The following is a 20,775-nucleotide window of genomic DNA, read 5'->3' on the forward strand; positions in this document are numbered from 1 at the left end:
AATCTTCACTGTATATAGACACAAAATATAATCTGAACATATGAATTTGCTATATATTCTGTACCATGTGACAGGCCTGACCAATGGGCTGGGGGTTGTTAATGACGTGTTGTTCCTGTGGCCTGTCGTTGCTGTCAGATCCTGCGTGGCCCCTCCCCTCCTCGGCTGTGATTGGCCATGGAGTTTATTGATGTAAAGTGGCGGGGCCTGCTTTTATTTTTCTGAGATAGTGCTACATGTTTAACATGTTATTTACTGGAACCATTTAAAAGAAAAGCTATTTTTTATGGACGTGACTTTAGTTTTTGTTGGTGTACCATGTTATGCTGATGATTCCTCTTGTTTTCTACAAACACACATGCACACACACTGGGAGGACGGTAATAAAACTATTTTGTCCTGTACAGTTTGTACTGTCTCATTTATGACTTTTGAATGCTAAGCATACCTGGGCACGGGAAGCCGTTTAGTTCAAACTTCTAGCATACATGTTGAGTGCTTGTGATGAGTTACCCTTAGTTAAAAAACAATAAACTTCAGATTTAGAAATGTAAGAATTCTGAGAGGAAACGCTCGCTCAGGATTTTGCTGATTGTTATATTGTGGATCACTGTGGATGTGGGGTACTTTTACTGCACCGCTTTAATGCCATGGATTTAATCTCTGCTAATGCTAGCGCTAACTCAGGCCACCTCACTTGCCGCTCATGTGACACGCTCCCATTTCTCCATCAAGAGTCTCCCAGTGGAGGTTAGAGAGCCGGAGGCTGCAGGTCCCAACCTTAGGGCAGGGATAGCTCAGTAGGTAAAGTGGTCGCCCCATGATCGGAAGGTCGGCGGTTCGAATCCACTTAACGGCTACCCTGAGGTACCCCTGAGCAAGGTACCGTCCCTACACACTGCTCCCCGGGCGCCTGCTTAGTGGGCTGCCCACTGCTTCACTGAGTGAATGGGTCAAATGCAGAGAAAAACAAGTAATTTCCCCATGGGGATCAATAAAGTATCCATTATTATTATTATTATTATTATTAAACCAAGTCTTCACAGTTAAAGATAAAGGTTTACCAGGACCTCTTTTTGTCCCCACATGTCAGTGTGATAACAGACAAATGTCCCCATAGCATCAGTAATGCAAGTACACACACTTTTCTGATGGGAATAGTGAGTTTTAATCCAGACTAATCTGGATTTGAGAGGCTGCAGGATTGTTTTCACTCAGCAGGAGTTCACACCGAGTCTCTCACACACACATAAGATGCTCTGTGTGTGTGTGTGTGTGTGTGTGTGTGTGTGTGTGTGTGTGTGTGTGTGTGTTCGCCTCAACCAAATTTTCAAAGATAAGTTTTCCATTTTATTGTTTACACTGAACTTTGACCTGATTTGTCATAAATCTCCTGCAGATAACAACATGAAGGCTGATGACAGTTTATGTGATGTGTGTGTGCGTCTTCTTACACACACACACTGATTCTCAGGGTACAAGCTGACACACATTTACAGATAAAACAGGTTGGAGGAAAAACCTACTTTGCATTGTGGGAGAATTTGGGTTGAACTCGAACGAGGAGGGAATCAGATGTCGGTGCTTCCATCCAGCTGCAGCTCAGAGGTTTAATAAAACATGAATCCATGCTTTACTTTTTATTAAACCTCTGATCCTCTGAACATGAGTTCACCTCTGGTCAGGAAAAGAGCAGGTGGAGTAAATCTTCCTGTTGGCGTCCTTAAACCACACAGAAGAAAGGACGAGCCTTGGAGCTGTCAGTGGTTGGTCTTGTTGTTCTACGGGAGACGCTGATCATTTATTCCAGTATGAACAGAGATTAATGGAGGCTCTGAGGAGATGTAGCCCAAAAATGTATTTTCATCATCGATAGAGGAGAACAATTGCAGTTAAAGCCCCGAGTCTCATAGACCTCACATTACCACCTTACAGCATTTTGATTTGAAGCATGATAGCATCAGCTTCAACCCCCAGCAGCTGCTTCCTATACACACACACGCTGGTTTAACTGTACTGCTAATGTATGGTTACTGTTTTCTGCAAGGTGCAGTTTTTATGGTCTAATTAGCTTTCATGTTTAAAAAGAAAAGATTATTGATATTACATCTCTGAAAACTGAAACAAAAAGGTTTGAATAATTATCTCAGCAGTTTGACCCCGGCTCGCCCATATTGGCTAAGAAGGTGAACACAGGACTGCTGGCGTTTCTATTGAGGAAGTGCTTTTAACACTAAATATTTGCAATTGGTTTTTGTTTTGTTTTAATTTAAGTCATGCTTTCATTTTATATTCATCTCCAACAAAACGGGAATTTTTTAAATGATGTTTTATCCACAAATTGAGAAAAGGTTATAATAGCAAACAGCAAGTGTCATCAACTAGACGTTCACCCAAAGAAAGGACCCAAATGCACACCAAATAAATAACAAACAAATAACAGAATACAGAGCGGGCAAAGCCTTAAGTAAATAATAACCACGGAGGGTCAGTGACTGGGACGGAGAGGGAGTGGCCTAGTAAATCAGGTTGCAGGAGCGGGCACAGAAAAGGCATCAGAGGAACAGGAGGGATTCTGTAACAGACGGAGAGGCAGGAACTTCACAATCATAAGCAGGTGAAACGAGAAGGTCGGAGGGCAAAGAGATGGAGAATATCCAGGTGAGATTGAACCAGGGAATGCAACACCTCCAAACACAGGGAAAACAGAGTTACACAAGGAAGAAGCAACTAGCATGAGTCTCAGAGGGTCAGTCTAGTTCTAGTTACCACACTAGTGAGCATAACAAACTGGTGAGGAAAGGCAGGTTGCACAGGTTTAAGTAGCTCTCCCGCTGATTGCTTGCAGATGGAATACAGGTGAGGCGCTGGCCCCACCCAAAAGGGGAGGACCCACAGCCACAGATGGAAAACTCCCACGGACCATGACAGGAAGTGAGGGGACTTAATCCAACTGAACCACTCTGAACTTGAAACTGCTCTAAAAGGCTTTTATCAGTAACTTTTGTGACATCAGAAACCTGACTGGATCAAAGTCTCAAGACTTTATAATGTCCATCAGAATCGGATTTAAAAAAATAAAGATATTTAAAAGTCCTGCTGAAACACTGCTTTGTCAGTGTTTTAAAGATTTAAGGTCTGATATGACGAGAAGTGTTTGGTGTGGATTTATTTTTTACTGCTCTAATCTGTGACAACTCCTGACTGATATTAAATTAGCTGATATTTGTGTGGAGTTTGGTTCATATCTGTGATCAGAATGACGATCAGTCTTCTTTTATTCTTCAGCATCTTGTTTTCTTTTTCCTTTTCACCACCGTTTAAACGTCTTCATCATCTCCCTCCTCTCTGTCCAGTCATTTTTAAAGTGAGCCATCGTCACCTCGATGTCCTCATCCTCGCCTTCGCTCCATGTACAGTAACGCTGACTCACCCTGAGGATTTACTGGATCAATGTGAGATCACTCATGATGTCAGCAGGTGTCTCGCATTACTTTGGTTTCCTCACAGTGTTGAGTGCTGGACGTCCGCAGAGATCAGAGAACCTCGCTGGGACTCGCAGTGGAAATTAAATAAAAATGCAGTAACTAAAAGATAACTGTGGATGTTTATATTTGATCCTTTTTCCATTTTTGATTTCTTCATGTTCTCACCTTTCTGTCTGCATCTTTTCTGGGGAATATCGAGGCGTTCCCAGAAATAAGCTCTGGGTCTGTCGAGGGATCGCCTTCTGGCTGGATTGCAAAAAATCCTCAGTTGGCTCCTTCTGATGTAGAGCAGTGGCTCCTCACAAATCTCTGTGGCTTTTTTAATACTAACAATTTCTTATTTACTTATTGCGTTACAATCCTAGAATTGTTGCTGGTATTATGAAGGCGATAATGATAATATTAATTCATTTATTCCATTTTATCATGAACACATTTGCTACATGTGATCAATCACAATTGTAGAACTTATCAAACTTTTCTCTTTTGTTTGTTGTTTGATTCGTTATCAACATTGTTTGTTTGTTTGGTTATTTTTTTATACTAAATAAGAATAAATACAAACAAAGCCCCCAAATTGTTTTGTTTTATGGAGGAAATGAAGCAATGTGTTGTTACATTGTTGTTCACTAAAACTAAAAAACCTTTTAATTTCAGTGTATTTAATTTATATTTATAGGCACTGATTGAATTTCCATGAAATGTCCCAATAAAAAAGAGATGAAGTGCGATGTAAGCTATAAAGCACTGACATCATGCTTAGATACTCTCTGTTTAACAGTAAACTCTTTGCGTCTGATGTGTGACTGAAGACATTTTGACTTGTGAAGTTTCAAACTTCCTGTTTAAACTTTCTGCTGGTTCGTGCCTCAGATCAGACAGCACCACGGAGACACCACAGAAGAAGAAGAAGCAAAGTAGAGAGAGATAACAAGGGGAGCGCAGACTCTCAGTCATTAGGTGAATCTGGAGCATTACGTCATGTCAGAAGACACCCACCCTCCCCTTCCTCCTCATCATCATCGTTCACCCTCCTCCTCCTCCAGCGCTTCTGTGCAGCATCCGAGCTCCCTGATTGGTCCCTCGTCCAGTGGCCTATAAATCCCATTGGCTGATGGGAAGTCAGCTGCCGCGGACCTGACAGAGGACAGGAGGGAGAGAGGGAGGGATCCTTCAGATAAAAGCGCCAGCAGCAGCAGGACTCGGCCCGCCCTCATCTGGATCACCAAAACATCAGCGGACCGGAGAACCGCCCGCTTCTACCGGACTCATTCCGCCCGGGCTCTGTGAGGCTCTGCCCGGCTCTGTGAGGCTTTGCCCCGGGCTGTGTCTGCAGCTGCGGCTGGGAGCAGGAGAAGCAGCAGGCGGAGGAGCAAGGTGAGAACATGGGCGTCTGTCCTCACTGGAGCACGGAGCTCTGCAGGGACACCACAGTGAGACGGAGGGACGAATCATGAATCAAACCCGGGTTTAATCCCGGGTACTCACCTCAAAGTTTAGCATTTCTTTATTTTCACAAAGAAAAAGAGTCGCTGCTGCGAAACACGAGCTTTGTTCCTAAATGAGCCGAAATGCAGCTGGATGCTGATGACACTGAGTGATAAAGAGAGAAAAGATGAACGGGACTCTAATCAGTCTCTGTGTTTACCGCACTGTGCAGGGAAAGTCAACTTCAGTCTTCAGGCATTGTTAATTTTTAACTTTAAGAGTTTTAGATATAAAACATGACATCAAAACTACTTACAAAAAAATCGGGTCTCATGTGGTGTCTTTTTAAAGTTTATACAGGTGTGTTATTCTTGTTGTCTCTTGATTGTGCTACACAATCATTTTATGAAGTTTGGGTTTCGAAGCAAAAGTCCAGTTTATTCAGGGATCATGGGAACTGTAGTCTTTGCTATAAAATGAGTAGAAAGAGTGTTTTTGAAGAAACCCTGTCCCTGGCTATCCAAAGACTGTATATAAAAGATGGAAATTGTCAGGACTTCTCATTTAAAAAATGTTCCAGCAGTACAAACATGGTTGAGAGGCCTGGTTCAGTGATTTTATTTAGCCGCAGTTTCGTCTTTCAGCCCGTGAGGTTGACGCTCGGTCTGCAGTGCCTCCACATTTTTATCAACATTATTATTCCAGATGTTCTTGCAGATGTATTAATAAACTGTGTTTGCTGCTTTGATCCGTCTGCACTTTTTATGGGCTGATTGACAAAGTTTTAAGACTTGGTGTCATGGTCCCTGGTATTTTTGTTGTGTTTGTTTTTACAGTTGTTCTTTTTCCTTCTTTTTATCATCTTCCACACCTTTTATTAGTATCACCTGTTTGTTCCACCTGTATGTGTAGCTTGCTATTCCTCTTTCCTCCGGTTCCTTTTATTAGATTCGAGTTTTTTTTGTTGGATTTTGTGTTTCTTGGGGTTCTTTTAACTCCGCCCCCAGTGTTTTATTGGCGTTCAGGCTCGTGGGTTCAGTTTCAGGGTAGCAGTTTGAGTGTGGGCCAGGTGTGCAGTTTTTGTGGTGCTGCTTTAAGACTTTAGTCATTCTTTTGTTTTAATTAGGTTTGCATAATTTATTGTGTTGTGGGTAAGGTTGTTGCACCACTTAAAGTAAAAATATTTACTGGGTTTATAATGTAGATTTGATGTCATCAACAGTATTTTTGAGTCTCACTCCATCTCCTTGCATGTGTATTTTCAGTCTAATTAATTCCCTAACGATGAAACAAAACACTAATTTTTTTCGAGCTATTTAAGTTTATTACAGATATCTCGTGTAAATGTTTTACCCGTCAGTGGCAACTCTTTTCTTTAGTCAGACTGGCGTTTCAGTGTCGGGCCAGCAGCAACTACTTTCTGGCTTTTTGTGCAGATTTTAATCAAAATCCATCTATATAGTCGTCATCATCCGTCTAAAACGAAGCTCCCTCGTCTCATCTTCCTCGGGAGACGTGAACCTCTGGCATTTTGATGCAGATTCAGACAGAAAGGAGGATGACTTGACTTATTGTTGCATAATAGATTTTTCTGAATGAAAGTAGGTCAGAGAGTTTCTGCACTTCAGTCGACTTGGTTTCACATCCACAAGGTTTCCACAGCAACACCGACTCAGCTTTATGTAATCACCTCTTACCTCTTCGACTCTCAGTTAACCCTCAGGTTTATTTTCCACAGAACGACTGCAGCAACACGCTCGCAGTGATTCAGACAGGTTAATCCGTCCCTTTGTGGTTGTTTTGTGTCTCTTTGTGGTTGTAGAGCAGATGAATTTAACCGAGAGACACTGAAAAGTCCCTGCAGCAGTGCAGAAGAATTAATCAAAATGCACATTCAGTTACAGTTATGGCTTCCTGTGATTATGAAAACTAGATAATTGTGTTAAAGCAATTACTCTGATGCATTCCTTTTCACAAAGTGCTCCTGGTGTGTCCCGTGTTATAAATCAGCTGCGCCTCCTTCCTCCTTTCCTCGGTTAGTGAAGCATCACCGTCTTGGAGTTTGGGATGAGACATTGTGAGCAAGGGGGTGGGTCTGACTCTGAGACGAGCTCACACACTCGTTATGTAACAATTTCTGAGTGAAACACCATCAGCTAATATTCATACTCTAAATCACAGGTGTCGAACTCCAGGCCTCGAGAGCCGGTGTCCTGCAGGTTTTAGATGTGTCCTTGATCCAACACAGCTGATTTAAATGGCTAAATGACCTCCTCAACATGTTTTGAAGTTCTCCAGAAGCCTGGTAATGAGCTAATCATTTGATTCAGGTGTGTTGACCCAGGGTGAGATCTAAAACCTGCAGGACACCGGCCCTCAAGGCCTGGAGTTCGACACCCCTGCTCTAAATAATCCTGCTTTCTTAATCTGGAGAATGACCAAAATTTTAAAACATGAGATGTTTCAATTCAATTTCAGTTTCAATTATAAACTGAACTTTATAATTTAATCAGACCAACCTGACTGATCCGTGAGGTCACTGGTCGAAGGAGCCGAGTGTCCATAAACTTTGATGCAACCAGATGTGCTGCCTCCTACTGGCTGTTAAAAAGAATGCAGGTTTAAGGCACTTCAAAATTAGGTTGACTATTATGACAAATCTATGGCTTTGAGGACTTCCTAAGAGCTCAAACTCGGGCCTTAGCAGGCCGTGGCAGGTTTGCTTCAGCTCAAGCCACGATGACCAACAGAGAGACAAAATGGCAAATTTTGGTAACAGTTTATTGTTATAGTAGTTAAATGTAAAAGTAGACAAGTAGTATTCAATGATATCCACTCTAGAGCTCAAATGACAGCTGATTAGCCCATTATTTGATTATTTTTTTGCAAGATTAGTACATTTACAAGCTTTATTTAAGCAATTCAATTAAAATGTATTCATATTATTTTCTTTAGTCCAAAATCACAACACCAGTCATCTTGCTGCATTATAAGAGTTAGCATCTGGCAACAGTGGGAAAGAAAAAAATCCTTCTAACAGGAAGAAACCCCTGCAAAATCCACAGTGAAGGGGGGGGGGCATCAGTCTGCTGTGGCTAGGGATTGAGGGGAAGAGGACTAAAAGGTTTTTACTTTTTAAATCTCTTTTAAATCTCACATTAACCCTTACTTAACCAGTCAAGTCATTAACAGTGCATTCCTGAATGGGTTGGAGTTCTTAATAAAATTCATTACAACAATCATGCAGAGATGAGTGGGCCAACATTCCTCCACGGCGCTGTGAAAGAATCATTGCCAGTTATCTTCAATGCTTAATCAACAGTTGTTGCTGCTAAGCGTGACCCAACCAGTTATTAGGTTTAGGTGGCAATCACTTTTTCACACAGGTAATAAAAGCAGTGATGCACAGTCAGGCATGAAGCATTGTAACCTTAATTTCTGTGAAATGCTCTTCAGGCTGATTTTAAGCTTTGGGTTCATACTTAAACACGACAAGAAAGATCTCGTGTGTTGTCATTAGGATAGGAAGTTATATCAGCGTGCAGGAATGTTGCACAACATTTTTATTGTTAAATGGTAGCTGTAGTGTAATATATCTCAGGACATGTTACAAAGCAATGTAAGAGGTACTGCAACAAAGTAGTTCATTTATGGAGTAATTAAGTAAAGTAATGTATTTTTTCCTACTTTTTTGAGTTCAACCCCAACAGCATTTAGTACATTTGTAAAAAGTGAAAAACTTTACACAAAATGGGGACATTTTCTTAAAAAAAGTTAATAGATGTTCACAAAATAATAACATCAGTGAAAAGTGAGGACATTTTTTTTTAAATTGGACATTTGTTGGAACATTAGAACAAGAGTAGACCTTTTAAATCCTATCTGAGTGTTTAAACATTTGTTTAGCTAAAATCAGGCAGGTCCCGGATTGGCATTATGTTTGTGATGGTCCTTACAAAGGCAGACGTGTGTGTGTGTGTGTGTGTGTGTGTGTGTGTGTGTGTGTGTGTGTGTGTGTGTGTGTGTGTGTGTGTGTGTGTGTGTGTGTGTGTGTGTGTCACAGTTCATTAACCAGCATCTCCTGCTTTCCTCCAATCACAGCCTGTAGAGAAGGACAGTAAATGAGGCACTCACAGCTGCTTAAATAATTAATATCAGCTCATCAATATTCCATCTGCTCAACAGCAAAGGGGCGGGGGGGTGTTCAGATGTTGGAGCAGAGAGACGAACCTCCTCTAGTCTGTCACTAACCAGAAGGAGGAGGTTCAGACATTTGAACGATCTGTCAGACAAATGCTGACATGTTCTTACCGTGCTGTGTTCAGGTTTGATGCGTTCATCGCAAATTCATCAACAAACCTTTGAACTTAATGAGCGATATTTAATAATATGCTAACGAACTAGTGGCAAATCTGCCCCACCCCCCTGTGCACCTTTTGTCCCAGTAGCTCTGCTGTCTGACTCACTGCACATTATATCCTCACAAAAAGCTTATTAAAAGGCAGAAAGCCACAGACAATCATTACTGTTTGGAGTGTATTATTATGAACCAGCAGCGGACTGAAAACACGACTGACTTCCAAAGTCAGCATTTATTTGGGGTTTTATGAGAATTACTGCAAAAACAACCTGAAAGCTTAATACAGACATGAACTAACCACAGATGCTAGACTGCCCGGCTGTTATTAGAGAATCCTTTCCTTTTACTGATAATACTATTGCACATTAATTGGCTGGTATTCAGCCCAGGGCACATAGAGTGGCACAAAACTAAGATAAATTGCTAAATTAATTGTTTACACCAGCTTTTAGACTATGAAAGACAGTATCAAGAAAGAACATGGTATCAATAATATGACCAAAGAGAAATAAAATGGCATTTTCTTCTGTTTTCTCACAGGAAAGCTCATATTATCCATAAAATAATAGTGTCCTGCTAATTCATACTTATTGGTTAATCAAGAATTTTGAAAATGTTGGCACAATAACTTCAATTTATTCACAGAAGCACAATTAAATCAGTCCACAGCATGAAGGAAATTACCAGAAATAAATGTTTACCCTTCCCAAAATGTGTATTTTTGGTCTACAGCTCCATAGGACCCAAAGTTCTTTGATATAGTGAACTAACCAGAGCCCCTTGTAGTATTTCCCATGATGTTCAAGCTGATTTTCTGTGTTCATTCATCTCTCTGATGATTTTTTTTTTTTTTTTAAATGATGTGCATGCTGCCTCAGGGGAGGACAGCAGGTAGAGGCTTATTTTGTGTCCAACCTACCAGCCGTGCTTCATATCAGCCTGCCACAGAAACACACACACTGTTTGAAGCCACTGTTTTAAAGACTCGAGTTTTTCCTTTTTGTCCTGTTTGTTTTTAAGCAGACGCGACCACATTAGGAAAGGAGCGAAGAACTGGGGAGTATGAGCTGAACCTGAAAATAAGATGACTTCATAGAATGATTTCAGTACAACTGAATGATGGGCTGTATGTGAAAATTGAAGTAGCTTCCAGGTATGAAAACTGAGGCCTACATGGAAGTGTGATAATCGTGCGTTCTTTCTAAAAGCTAGCAGGCAGCTGAAAGTGTGTTCGGTATTATAGGACTCGATGGGAGGAAAAAATTGTAATTTTCAACTTTGTTTTATTTTAATGCCATTTTAACATCTTATTTTTAATTCAGTTTTGTTTTTGCTTTTTGAAAATGTTTTGTTTTAATTAGTTTCAGTATTAATTTTAGTCTTTTAATTATTATACGGTAGTATGGATGGCATATATAAGATGGAAGATTTAGGAAAATCAGGACAGCAATTACAGTAAAAACACAACTTCCTGATAGCCGTTGACTCAGTCTTGCAGTCTCAATAAACATGCCCATCATGGCCTCATCAGGCAAGTTGGAATACATTTTTTACCAAAGTAAGAAATGCTACAACTAAGGACATTTTCTCTGTATTTTTATTTTAGTGCAGTTTTCCAAGTTTACAAAATCATTCCAGTTGAGCAAATAAATAAATAACTAGAGAATTTAAGGTTTCATATATGATAAATACAAACATTAGTCTATGTTACACACATAAAGTGCATGTGATTATATTCAGTGTGGATTTGGGACACAGTGAGAACTAACTGGACCAATCAGGGGGCGGCACTGAGGTCAATCCCTCCCCTTTGTCCTGCTATGTCACTTCCTGGCTGGTTGCCATGGCACCAGAGGCAAGGTGTCCCCATTTCCTATCCCGCTGTGTGTGTGTGTGTGTGTGTGTGTGTGTGTGTGTGTGTGTGTGTGTGTGCAACATCAACAGCAGCACGGCTGTCTGGTTACATTAACAGAGGCTGTGTGTGTGTGTGTGTGTTCTTGTATAACTCATGTTGTGGGGACTCAACTTCTTCACATTGAGGACATTTTAATTTGAAGACCTGATTTTGGTTTCATTTTAAATTAGACCGATATATTGATGGCTCTTTTATCCTATTCTGTTCATCTCAGTGCAATGTCAGAGCTGCTACTTTGCATAAAAACACGCAAAAACAACCTCAGTGGTTTCTTTGCAAACAAATGTATAAAATATAATAGAGAAAAATAATGAAGACCAGAGCTGGAACTTGTGCAATAAAACTGTAGAGTAAAACAAAGAGTACTTTAAAGTTGTGGCCCCAGTGAATGAGCGTGAGAGAGTTTAATGTCCTCAGAAGTGTTGGAAACAGGAGCGAGTGTGTGTTTTGGGATTGGCTGGTCGGCTGCAGACACACTTTGATTTGATCCTGTGTGTCACCAGGCCGCTGCCCCCTCCTCTCCTCTGCGTTGTCAGATTAATTGCTGCTGTGTGTTGATGGATGCTGCAGCATGAGTTTGACACAGTTCCTGCTAATGAAATATTTATGTTTGTTTGCAAATGTGTGTCACAAGCTGTAAACAAAACACTGGCTTAGCCAACATGATGCCGCCGACTGGTTTATTCAAGCTTCAGTTTTAGCTGATGCTTGAATAAACCACGTTCCTATTTTTTAGGAACGTGGTAGGGTAGAGAGTTATCATCTGCCACTAGTAAGTTTGGTTTACTAGTGACAAATGTACCTGTGCATAAACTGTACAGATACATTTTAATAAATGCAACTACAAATCACTCAGAGACTGAGATTACCCATAATGCACCACTGAACGACACAGGAAATCATTCCTGTACAACTCCTCCATCTAAAGCGCAGTACACAGTGTAATAGCTTTACACCCTTTATATTTACACATCCTCTACAGAGAAAATAAGAAGGGCACCTCAGTTTCAACCATATATTTTTAATTTATTTATAATTTGTATATATTTGAGCTGTTTTGTTGTATTTTGTAACTTTGTAATATATTGTATTGTTTAATTTAGGTTACTCGGTTAATGTTCTCACTTTCTCTGTGACCACGTGCTTTCCTCAGGCATCAATAAAGGATTCAGATTTTCAAGTGGCCACTAAAGGAACTGCAGCGTTGTCACTTTAAAGTTTAGTTTTTCATGCTTGGTCTGTGACGGTTCCACATTTCTGCTGTTACAACATAATCAACCCAGGTGTTTTCACTTACTCAACTTCTTTAGAGACATTTAATTAAATTCTAAGCTAGGCTAACTAATGATTAACTGTATCTGCTAGCAGCAACTTCAACAGAGTAAATTCCTTTAAAAAAAAAAAAATTCTATCCTTTACTTTTTCAGTATTTGTGTAGATGAAACTCCGACCAGCCATCTGGAGGCACGTGTCATCGCTATTTATCCTGCGCCACAGCCCAGTGCATCATGGGATCTGAAGTTCTCTCCATTCTCCTCCTCTCCCTGGTTATAGCATCAGCGTGTGCTGAAATGAGCGGGACCAGCCAAGGTAAAGATTAGGATAAAGGATGCAAATGGACATTTAATGATCCGCAGATGTTGTTTAAAGAGAGCCCTGGTGCATGTGTGTGTTCCCTCCAGGTGGCGCTGTGCTGTGCCCTCTGCAGTGTGTATGTGAGACGCGACCGTGGTACACCCCACAGTCTGTGCATCACCAGGCCAGGACAGTCAACTGCAATGAACTCCATCTGCAGAGAGTACCAGCCAACATCTCTGCTGATACGCAGGTAACAGCCCTGCATGGATGGACCTCCATGCAGAGCCTAAAAATGAGCTTTTACAATACATTTCTTATTATGTATTATGTCTCTAGCTTGCCTTCAATTTAAAAGCCTGCTCATACAACAGTGTCATAAAAATGTAACAAAAAACAACTTTTAGGCTTAAGTGTGAAGCAGCTTGGTTCACTTATTGCTAAGAAATATTAATAACACACTCAGACTCCTTGAGTCATGGGCTAAACAATGTGAGAAGTGGCTGTCAGTCACGGGATGCAAACCCAAAGCAAACGTTGCTCTATCCTTTTTGTGCTCTATTCGGGACCATCATTTACCCAAAACAAAGCATGAGACTTTGAGCAAGTCAGACCATAAACTCATCAGGAACATTTTTACAGTGGTAATAGAGCAGGGGAGCAATAGGCTCATTTCCCAGACTTCTATCAATTTTTCAATGGCAACCAGAGGAACCCCACCCCCCACCCTCCTTGCTGGCTGTTAGCAGGTTTAATGCATTCATGCACTTGATTCACTTTTCTGGCCTACATACCTTTCAAATCCATCACTATATATAGTGTATGGTTGTGCTCTTTTGACCCTCAGGTGTGTCTGCAGGCACACAAGGATCAGACAACACCGAACTACTTACAAAGATGACAGAGATTTATTGTGAAATTTGATTGTTACATCTGCTCTAGTTCATGAACCCAAAGAACAAGGTAGCGTCTTTCTCAGTTCATGCCTGCAGAGAGCATCGCTTTGGGATTGAATCAAAAGGAGAGTATTTTCTGTTCTTGACTAATGAGACCCTGCATACATTAACATAAACTGGGGTTCTGACTCTGACCTGACTCTAATGAGCCAGTTGAAAGACTGACCAGTCATTATGTTGTTAATATATTCTGAATGTGATTTTTCATCATTCCTTTCAGGTGCTGCTGCTGCAGAGTAACAACATCTCCTCTATAACTACTGAACTGCAGAGTCTGACCAACCTGACAGAGCTCGACCTGTCTCAGAACCACTTCACACAGGTATGCGCTTCTCGATTCTCAATATTTATCCACAGTCTTGTTGAACAGCAGGATACAGATGTCAGTAACAGCTGGATGAAAGCTTTCAGCTGCTACATATTCACACGGGGTTCGGCGCAGTGGGTAGCTCTGCATGTTTGATTTGAGATCAAATCTTTACACCAGATGCCGGATTTTGCTTACAACTTGTAACTGAAGTGAAAAAAATGTGGTTTACATTTATCTCCATCCTGGTCCAACTTGATAATCCGCTCTAAGTCAGCTTCATACCGAAATACTGTCTCTTCTTGTCTGTTCAGGTGGGCTCCATGGGCCTGTCCTCTCTTGGCCGCCTGGTGACTCTGTACCTGGAGGAGAACCACATTGAGGAGCTGGAGGACTTCTGTCTGAGGAATCTCTCCAGTCTGGAAGAGCTCTACATCAACCATAACCACATCTCTTCCATCGGACCCAAAGCCTTTGCCGGCCTCACCAACTTGCTGCGGTAATCGCCACCACCACTTCTTCTATCAAACCTCATTCTGACTGTTAACTTATCCCAGAATCTTGCAGATGACCATCAGAACTGCATATGAGATGAATAGAACCTTAAAAAGACCACCAGAGCCAGCTAAAGCCAGTACACCTTTCTCAGTGAGGACTCAGGAGGTAGAACGTGGGGGTTTCTCTGAGAACAGAATCATAGCAGACAAAATCTGAAGGCTGGATCTAGGAGTCATCCATCTCTGATGTTAACTGTCGAAGATCTGGGCCCAGCAAATGTGAAGTTGGTCGTTGTTCATGTCAAATTCACTATACCGGTAGAAGTAAGATAAATAAGATTAAAGGCAATTTAAAAAAACACCAAAGACCAATATAATCAGATCTTGAAACTTCCTAAAGGTTCACTAGGTCACTCTCAGGGACTACATCCACCCCAAAACTTTCAAAAACCTGTCATGTTGCTACCATTCAGCTTCATCTGAATTAGTTCTCTATTCTCTGATGTTTCTCCTAGGCTCCACCTGAACTCCAACCATCTGGTGGCTATCGACAGTCGCTGGTTCGAGTCTCTGCCATCCCTGGAGATTCTGATGATTGGGGAAAACCCTATCCTGGGTCTTGAGGAGAAGAACTTCTTGCCTCTGTCTCGCCTCCACAGCCTGGTCCTGGCAGGAATGGGACTGGCCTCTGTTCCCTCTGCTGCTTTCTTGGGCCTTGACTACCTGGAGAGCCTCTCTTTCTACGACAACCGGCTCAGGTTCGTCAGCACAGGACCCCTAGTTTACTTTCTCTTAGCCTGTTAGACCTAGCTATAACCCTGTTATTAAGTAGACTTTCCTGTCTTAAATGCATAAAGGGCAAGAATAGAAGCAATGTGGTGACCAGAGAGCATCGAAAATGGCAACTTGTAGTTGTTGACAGATGAAATAGCCATTATCAAAGGAAAATGGTGATGTGATTGATACGAGTGGTAGTGAAGGATACTGTTGATGTAACAGGGTGGGGGGAAAGTTGTTTTAAAGGGTTCTCAGCAGTCAGAGCCTTGAATGTCCACTAATAACACACTTTTAGCTTCAAGGGGATGTACAATGATTAAATAAGGTCTCAGTTCCATAACCTTCTGCCACTGGAGCCATGGCTGAATTTCATTCTCATGGCAGGTCTGTTCCTCGCGATGCTCTGAGCGTGCTCCCAAACCTGAAGTTCCTAGACCTGAACAGGAACCCGATTGGTCGAGTCCAGCAGGGAGATTTCCAGAACCTTGAGCACCTGGAGGAACTCAGGTTGGCTGGAAAACACAAAGTAGAGATCACGTTGTTCCAAGCTGTTGGAGTTTTCTGGCTTTGTTTTTCACCTTAGGATGCTGCCACGGTTGCACGTTGTAGTAAATGCAGTGTTGTGTTTGGCTTCAGTCTGAACAACATGGAGGACCTGCTGATGGTGGAGCGAGCAGCTTTTCAAAACCTTCCAGAACTTGCCAAATTGGAGCTCTGCAACAACCCACGCCTCTCTTACATGGACCCACAGGCCTTCAGGTGAGTGTCTAACGGTCTCTGAGCCACCCCACACTGATGTTATGTTTTATTTTTACATACGTTATGTTTTTCATGAGTAAAAGTGATTTTTTTTTTGATTTTTTTTTTTTTAGATTTTGTACATTTGTAACTCCTTCAGCTGTTGTCTCCTCATCTTCTTCTTCACATTCTCCTAGTTCTTCATCTCTTCTTTCTTTTCTATCTGTCCATATTCTTCGTTTCTTTTTCCTCATTCAATGTCTTTTGTTTTCGGTCTTCTGCCCTCAGTAACCTGCCCTCCCTCCGGACTCTCCTCCTCCATAATAACCAGCTCAGCCTCCTCTCTGGAGACCTCCTCTCCTCCCTCCATTCTCTTGAGGAGGTTTCTCTTCACTCGAACCCTCTTCGGTGCGACTGCCTCTCCTCCTGGGGGCCTCACCTTGGCAACCAATCACACCTCAAGCTGCTGGATTCCTCCATCACCATCTGCTCCTCCCCGCCTCACCTGATCGGTCAGGAGCTGCAGGAGGTGGTGGCGGTTGGATGGGGCGGAGGAGGTACCAACAGCTGCCTGCCTCACATAACTCCTCACTCCTTCCCCCCGACCATAAATGTCAGCGCAGGGCAGCCAATTACGCTGGAGTGCTGGGCAGACGCCGACCCCGCCCCTCAGTTCTATTGGGTGACGCCAAATGGTGACAAGGTGGGCAGAAACTTTTGTGTGTGTCCAAGTCCCAGAGAGAAACACAAAGCTTTGAGCATTTTCACTTCATTGATTTCAGTTAATCAGTTATCACAACAGACAGTGATTATTACACGTTACTTCCTCTTCATGCTGGACGTGGTGAATAAACTCCCCAGTGTGTCGTTCCCTCTGCATCTCCACTGTTCTGTCTGTTCCACTGTATAATTAGCGATTAGCTAATAACAGAGCTACATTAATCAAGTGCAACATTAAATTGTACTAAATGACTCACTCCAGCAGACACAGCTTCAGCGTGAGAGCATGAGACACCCTGGAAATGGGTTTAAATCACCACAGCGACTCAATCTCCTGCCATGTACATTTACAGCTTTGACATCTGTGCCCTGATAGGTCGTGGGAGTCACTTACTGTCATCGTCCTGGGTCATTTGACCCGTTTTGAGTTTTCTTGTATGTTGATGTCATTTTTGTATTATGGTTTATTTTGTTAGTCTTGAGTTTATTCTTTATTGCCTAGGTTGTCCTGTTTAGCTCCTTGGTTATTAGGTTCCCCTGAGTCTTTGTCCTCTGTGTCCCTCTCTGTGTGTCTGGGTTTGTGTGTCTTTGTGTCTTGTTTCCCTTGTCTTCCATTTCACGTTCCCCCCTCTATCCTGTTTATCCCACATTTCCCCAGCCTGTCATGTCCCTCTTGTGCTCTCTTCATTCTCTTGGCTACTTGTTCCCCTCTCGCTCTCTGTGTTTTGCCCCCTTGACTGTTCCCGTGTTCCTCTACTCGTGTTTCATCCTGTCTCCCCGGTCCGTCATGTGTTCCATGTCCTATTGTCACAGTCTACGTCTGCTGTTGTGTGTACGTGTACCCCAGCTAAAATCTTTTCTTAACCCAAAACAAGTATCTTCACATGACATGAAGCAAAAATTTTGAGCAATGGCATCTGAAATAGAATTAAAGGTTTATTTAACCAAACAATTTATCATTAAGAAAAAAAAGCTCTGGCATAAACTGAACGTACATTTAATAAAAACTGAATGTGCCCATTCCTTAACTACCTGATGTATACCATATTTAACCTAAAAAAAACGAATTAGTCAAATAAATTCATGCAATGAGTGAGAACTAAAAAAGTGCATGATCCTGTGAAGAGACACCAAAGAGTGACATTATGAATCTGCTCAGGTGAGCTCAGAGGCAGTGGCTTCACCAATCATATCAGAGGAGGGGCGTGGCCTGAGCAGGAGGAAGAAGAAGCATCGGATGTCAGATCCTGGTGCGCTGGTGATCGAACACGCAGAGCCATCAGACGCAGGTCAGTCTGAGCTGCAGGCTCAAATCCAGTTCAGTTTAAAGTGGATTTTTAATTTGGACCTTCAGTGGCATAAAAGCTGCTCTTCTCTTACAGGTGTGTACACCTGTGTGGCTTGGAACATCGAAGGAGCAGACACCAAGAGTGTCTCGGTGTTCGTAGACTCTCAGGGATATGCCGGCTCTTGGTCTGGTGGGGGGAATGACCCCAGCAGAGAAAGGACCTGGTTGGGGAACTCATCCAGTGGTGCAGGGTCTCTGGTGGTGCTCGCTAAGGTACGTTTTGTCCTTCATGTGCTATACGAACAGGTGTAGGTGTTATTAGAAATATGCTGTGAGCTCTTAATATTTTTCCAGTTCTTGCACTAATTCATCTATATCTTCTGCATCTTCTCCTTCTTATTATTCTTGCCCTTTTCAAGTTCTTCATCTTCTTCTCTTTTGTTCTTCGTCTAGCGTGTGATTTTTATCCATATTTTCATGAAGTTCTTCTTCCTCTTCTTCATGTTTGCCATCGAGTAGTTACTCCTCTTTTGTTTCTTGTTATTCTTGTTCTTCTTCTAGCTATTTGTTCTTAAAGTTGTTCTTCTAGTTTAATTATTTGTCTAGTTTTACATCAAACTTACTACTTATTTTTTTTCTACTTCTGCCAGTTTGTTACGTTATTCTTCTTCAGGTCTTCTTCTGGTCCTTTCTTCTTCTATAATTTATTCTTTTTCTAGTTCTTCAGCTTCTACTTCATCTAGTTTTTCTTCTTTACTTCTTCTGGTTATATTTTATTCTTCTAGTGCCTCCTTCTATTCTTCTGCTATTAAACTATCTAATGCTCCAGACAGTTTGTCCTCCATGAATCTGGTGATTCACTGTTTCTTGTTTCATGTGCAGGTGGTTCACGCACAGTCTGTGGTGTTGGAGTGGAAGTTATATCCCAGCGGAGGAGCTTCAGCTGTGGGTTCAAACCATCATGACATCCCCGGCCCTCTTCCCCGGTGGACCAGTGCAACCGTGCACATTGACAACCCTCAGATCAGCTACACGGCCAAGGTGAACATATCACCCAATGACATTACTGCTGGAAGTCGTGAAGCCATCACAGGAGTTTGCATTTACAGATTATTTTGACTCAGCTTTAACTAAGTTTGACGCGTGGCGTGGGAAACACGAATAATATAAACTTGCTATCAATCGCTCAACCTGTTCGGGCTCTGTCATCAACACCCTATCTTATCACACTCGGTTTACACCCAGCAGGAGGCACTCGATGGGCTAATTACATTTTCCTCTCTGCCTCCCCCTCCCCCTCCAGGTTCCAGTCGACGTGCAGGAGTACAACCTGACTCATCTCCTTCCTGCCACAGAGTACCACGTCTGCCTCACTGTCTCCTCCTCTCCTCCTCACCCCACCTCTCCTTCTTCCTCTCCTAGAACCTCCCCTACCCCTCTGTCTCCATCCTCCTCCTCCTCCTCCCTCCCCTCTGGTCCTGTCCACACCTCCTGTCTGAACATCACCACTAAAGAGGCGGGTTTCTCAGTGGAGCTGGTGGCGTCGCGGCGCAGCAGCGTGGCACTGGCGGCCGTCATGGGCTCCATGTTCGCTTTGTCAATCATGGCGCTGCTGGTGGTGTACATGGGCCGGCGCGTGCAGCAGCACAAGTCCTGCGGCCACTCACTGAAGAAGTACATGCAGCACGCCACATCCATCCCTCTGAATGAGCTTTACCCGCCGCTCATCACGCTGTGGGAGAGCGAGACCGAGAAGGACAAAGACGACAAGGAGGAGGAAGACAGGGAGGGAGGAGCGAGGGGTGAGGAGGCAGGGGGGAGTCAGATCGACACCACAAAGACGTACATGTGGTAGCTGAAGGAGGGTGGAGGGGGAGGTTTGACAGACACTCGGGGGGGCAAGAGGACCACAGAAGTGAAGCTGTATGGATGAAAAGGGTCATGTGACTCAGCGAGGAGCCTGACAGTCAAAGAGATGACGGCGAGGTCAGGTGTGTGAACTGATTAAAGCAGCAGGACACCCATCTCAGCTTTCTTAAGGGACTTTTTTTCATGCTTCAGTCCATCTATTCCAAACCAGCTCACTCCCGCTAATCACCTCCCATCATCAGCCGTCAATCTGATCGATTTCCTTTCTTCCAGGTCACCACTTGCATTCCAGGTAGACTCAGCTGTGTAGGTGCCTTTAAAGTCAGTTCATTTATGCAGTTTAAATTGAGTTTTTCTCAAATCATCAAGCGACAAAAGCCAAGTTATGAAAAACTGCAGTTCCTCTAGTGGCCACTTGAGGCCGGCTCCACCGGTGAGTCCGTCCCCATAGACTCCCATGTTAAAATGTCTACTTTTAGAGCAGAAATAAACATGTTTTCTGCCTGCCACAAAAAACAGTTTTGACCTGTATGGATAGTTTCTCCCTTCAATGGAACCATACAGAGGTTCTTTTTTAAAAACTCCTTCATCTGGATGATTTCAAGGCCTTAAAATTAGGGTCATGACTGTTTTGTCAAGTGTCAGAAGCACAGAGCCTGGAGCCACTTGGTGTCTATTAATCTAAACACTTTCAAAACCAAAGGAAAAAAATGTGGAGTCCAATTTTAATCACAAATTTATTTTATGTGGGATAAAAAAATTTCTGTCTGCATTTTTTCTCTCAAATCTGCTTTTTAAATAATGATAAAAGTCATCCAGTGACGTTGACATGTGTAATGACCACTAGAACCAGTCAG

At 42.5% G+C, this 20,775-nt stretch overlaps 1 protein-coding gene across 2 annotated transcripts; it reads left to right on the plus strand.

Moving 5' to 3' along the window:
* The first annotated feature begins 12,684 nt into the window (after positions 1–12,684).
* On the plus strand, positions 12,685–19,904 carry LOC146611394 (leucine-rich repeat neuronal protein 1). Of its 2 annotated transcripts, XM_085344024.1 has the most exons (13): positions 12,700–12,788; positions 12,875–13,019; positions 13,943–14,044; positions 14,344–14,528; positions 15,042–15,284; positions 15,688–15,810; positions 15,940–16,062; positions 16,330–16,744; positions 17,921–18,050; positions 18,144–18,322; positions 18,932–19,090; positions 19,353–19,441; positions 19,526–19,904. In XM_085344024.1, the coding sequence occupies exons 1-13, from the start codon at positions 12,700–12,702 to the stop codon at positions 19,902–19,904; spliced, it is 2,361 nt and encodes a 786-aa protein (XP_085200150.1). The 2 variants fall into 2 exon arrangements, with proteins under 2 accessions (XP_085200151.1, XP_085200150.1); XM_085344025.1 differs by having other exon boundaries at positions 12,685–12,781; positions 12,874–13,019; positions 19,353–19,904.
* The last annotated feature ends 871 nt before the right edge of the window (positions 19,905–20,775 follow it).

The sequence above is a fragment of the Diplotaxodon limnothrissa genome, linkage group LG20 (genome assembly GCF_057381915.1).
Source record: "Diplotaxodon limnothrissa isolate DT_005_m linkage group LG20, D_limnothrissa_male_GT1.1, whole genome shotgun sequence".
In the NCBI taxonomy this organism is placed as follows: domain Eukaryota; kingdom Metazoa; phylum Chordata; class Actinopteri; order Cichliformes; family Cichlidae; genus Diplotaxodon; species Diplotaxodon limnothrissa.